The 2,500-nt window shown below is 48.3% G+C and overlaps 1 protein-coding gene across 1 annotated transcript in view; it reads left to right on the forward strand.

The window, feature by feature from the left end:
• The window catches only part of LOC137356160 (deleted in malignant brain tumors 1 protein-like), a 38,245-nt gene that overhangs the window by 9,782 nt on the left and 25,963 nt on the right, over window positions 1–2,500 (forward strand). The window contains exon 4 of the mRNA XM_068021974.1: window positions 1,469–1,774. Within this exon, the coding sequence (XP_067878075.1) occupies window positions 1,469–1,774 (306 nt within the window). The remainder of the gene's footprint in view (window positions 1–1,468; window positions 1,775–2,500) is intronic.

The following is a 2,500-nucleotide window of genomic DNA, read 5'->3' on the forward strand; positions in this document are numbered from 1 at the left end:
TGTTTGCTGGGTAATTTTGCAGAGGGAACATATTATTCTTCATTTTCGATTCAAATTTCCTTCCAATTATCTCACAGTCAAAAGGGTGCCATTCCAATTTTGGGTGATGGCACAAAACAGGCAATTTGGAATTGACTACGTGTTAGACGCCATTGAAGAAAATGGGCAGGGTGTACAATAAGGTGCCAATTTTGCCTTCAGTTAAAACTGTAGGACAGATGTCTTGTATCCACCTCAGTGTCTCCCGACAAACCATTTTCAAAAATGCATTTGTGGGGTGTGAGGGTCAGAATTTGTTGCCCATCCCTAATTGCCCTTGAACTGAGTGGCTTTCTCGATCATTTCAGAGGGCATCTGACAGTCAACCACATTGCTGTGGGTCTGGAGTTATAAGTAGGCCAGACCATGTAAGGCTGGCAGATTTCCTTCCTTAAAGGACATTAGATGAGTTTTTGCAAAGATCATCAGGCTATAAACTGAGAGAGGGGAATGTGCAGCGAGACCTGGGTGTTCTCGTACACCAGTCGCTGAAGGTGAGCATGCAGGTGCAACAGGCGGTAAACAAGGCAAATGGTATGTTGGTCTTCAAAGCGAGAGGATTCGAGTACAGGAGCAGGGATGTCTTGCTGCAATTATACAGGGCCTTGGTGAGGCCACACCTGGAATATTGTGTGCAGTTTTGGTCTCCTTATCTGAGGAAGGATCTTCTTGCTATAGAGGGAGTGCAGCGAAGGTTTACCAGACTGATTCCTGGGATGGTGGGACTGACGTATGAGGAGAGATTGAGTCGGTTAGGATTATATTCGCTCGCGTTCAGAAGAGTGAGGGGGGGATCTCATCGAAACCTATAAAATTCAAACAGGACTTGACAGGGTAGATGCAGGAAGGATGTTCCCGATGGTGGGGGGAGTCCAGAACCAGGGGTCATGGTCTAAGGATACGGGGTAAACCTTTCAGGACGGAGTTGAGGAGAAGTTTATTCACCCAGAGAGTGGTGAGCCTGTGGAATTCGCTACCACAGAAAGGAGTTGAGGCCAAAACATTGTATGTTTTCAAGAAGGAGTTAGACATAGCTCTTGGGTTTAAAGGGGTCAAAGGGTATGGGGGGGAAAGCGGGAACTGGTTACTGAGTTGGACGATCAGCCGTGATCATAATGAATGGCGGAGCAGGCTCGAAGGGCCGAATGGCCTACTCCTGCTTCTATTTTTTATACATCATGGTCACCAATCAACAAGCTTTTTAATTGGAGATTTGTTAATTGAACCCAATTTCACCATCTGCTCTGGTGAGATTTGAACCCATGCTCCCAAAGCATTAGCCTAGGTTCTAAACTAGTAGCCCAGTGATATTCCCACTGCGCCACCACCTCCCTCCTCACAAACGCTTGCCCCAATGATCGCTTAAAATGTTATCAGGAGCCTTGAAGCACACAATTAATGGTCAGTTTATTTCTTGTTTGCGTTTCAGACCAGCCGCCCAAACCGTCCATATCCCTCAGTCGATTTTCCGAAAACTTTGTGAAAGGGGAGAACCTATTTATTCAATGCAACGCTTTTGGCTACTATCAAACCGCAGTGTTTTATCTGTATAAGGGCGATGAGGACCATCACATGGCTTCAAAGGTCCCTTCCGCGAGGGGTCACTCTGCCACTTTCCTTTTCCCAAACATTGACGCTGGAAATGAAGGGAATTACACCTGCAGCTACGAGATCGAAGTTACTGGACGCCTTTACAAATCGCCCAAAAGCGACACGGTCAATGTAGCTGTCAAAGGTACGTTCAATAAAATCCACAGGGTGGAAATTCGTCTTGGTGCGGTGGCATACAATCGGTGGCCTTGGGGTGATGTCTTGCTCTCTGCAGTCTGGAGGATGGTAGACCCTGGTGTTCCCCAAAGGCCAGTGCTGGGATCATTGCCTTTCCTTTTGCTATGTAGAAATGCCCATCCCTAATTGCCCTTGAGAAGGTGGTGGTGAGCTGCCTTCTTGAACCACTGCAGTCCATGTGGGGTAGGTACACCCACAGTGCTGTTGGGAAGGGAGTTCCAGCGACAGTGAAGGAACGGCCGATATAGTTCCAAGTCAGGATGGTGTGTGACTTGTAGGGGAACTTGCAGGTGGTTGGTGTTCCCATGCATCTGCTACCCTTGTCCTTCTATGTGGTAGAGGTTGCGGATTTGGGTGGCACTAAGGAGTCTTGGTGAGTTGCTGCAGTGCATCTTGTAGATGGTACACACTGCTGCCACTGTGCGTCGGTGGTGGAGGGAGTGAGTGTTTGTGGATGGGGTGCCGATCAAGCGGGCTGCTTCGTCCTGGATGGTGTCGAGCTTCTTGAGTGTTGTTGGAGCTGCACCCATCCAGGCAAGTGGAGAGTATTCCATCACACTCCTGACTTGTACCTTGTAGATGGTGGACAGGCTTTGGGGGAGTCAGGAGGTGAGTTACTTGCCTCAGGATTCCCAGCCTCTGACCTGCTCTTGTAGCCACGGTATTTATATGA

Source organism: Heterodontus francisci, chromosome 45 (genome assembly GCF_036365525.1).
Source record: "Heterodontus francisci isolate sHetFra1 chromosome 45, sHetFra1.hap1, whole genome shotgun sequence".
Lineage (NCBI taxonomy): Eukaryota > Metazoa > Chordata > Chondrichthyes > Heterodontiformes > Heterodontidae > Heterodontus > Heterodontus francisci.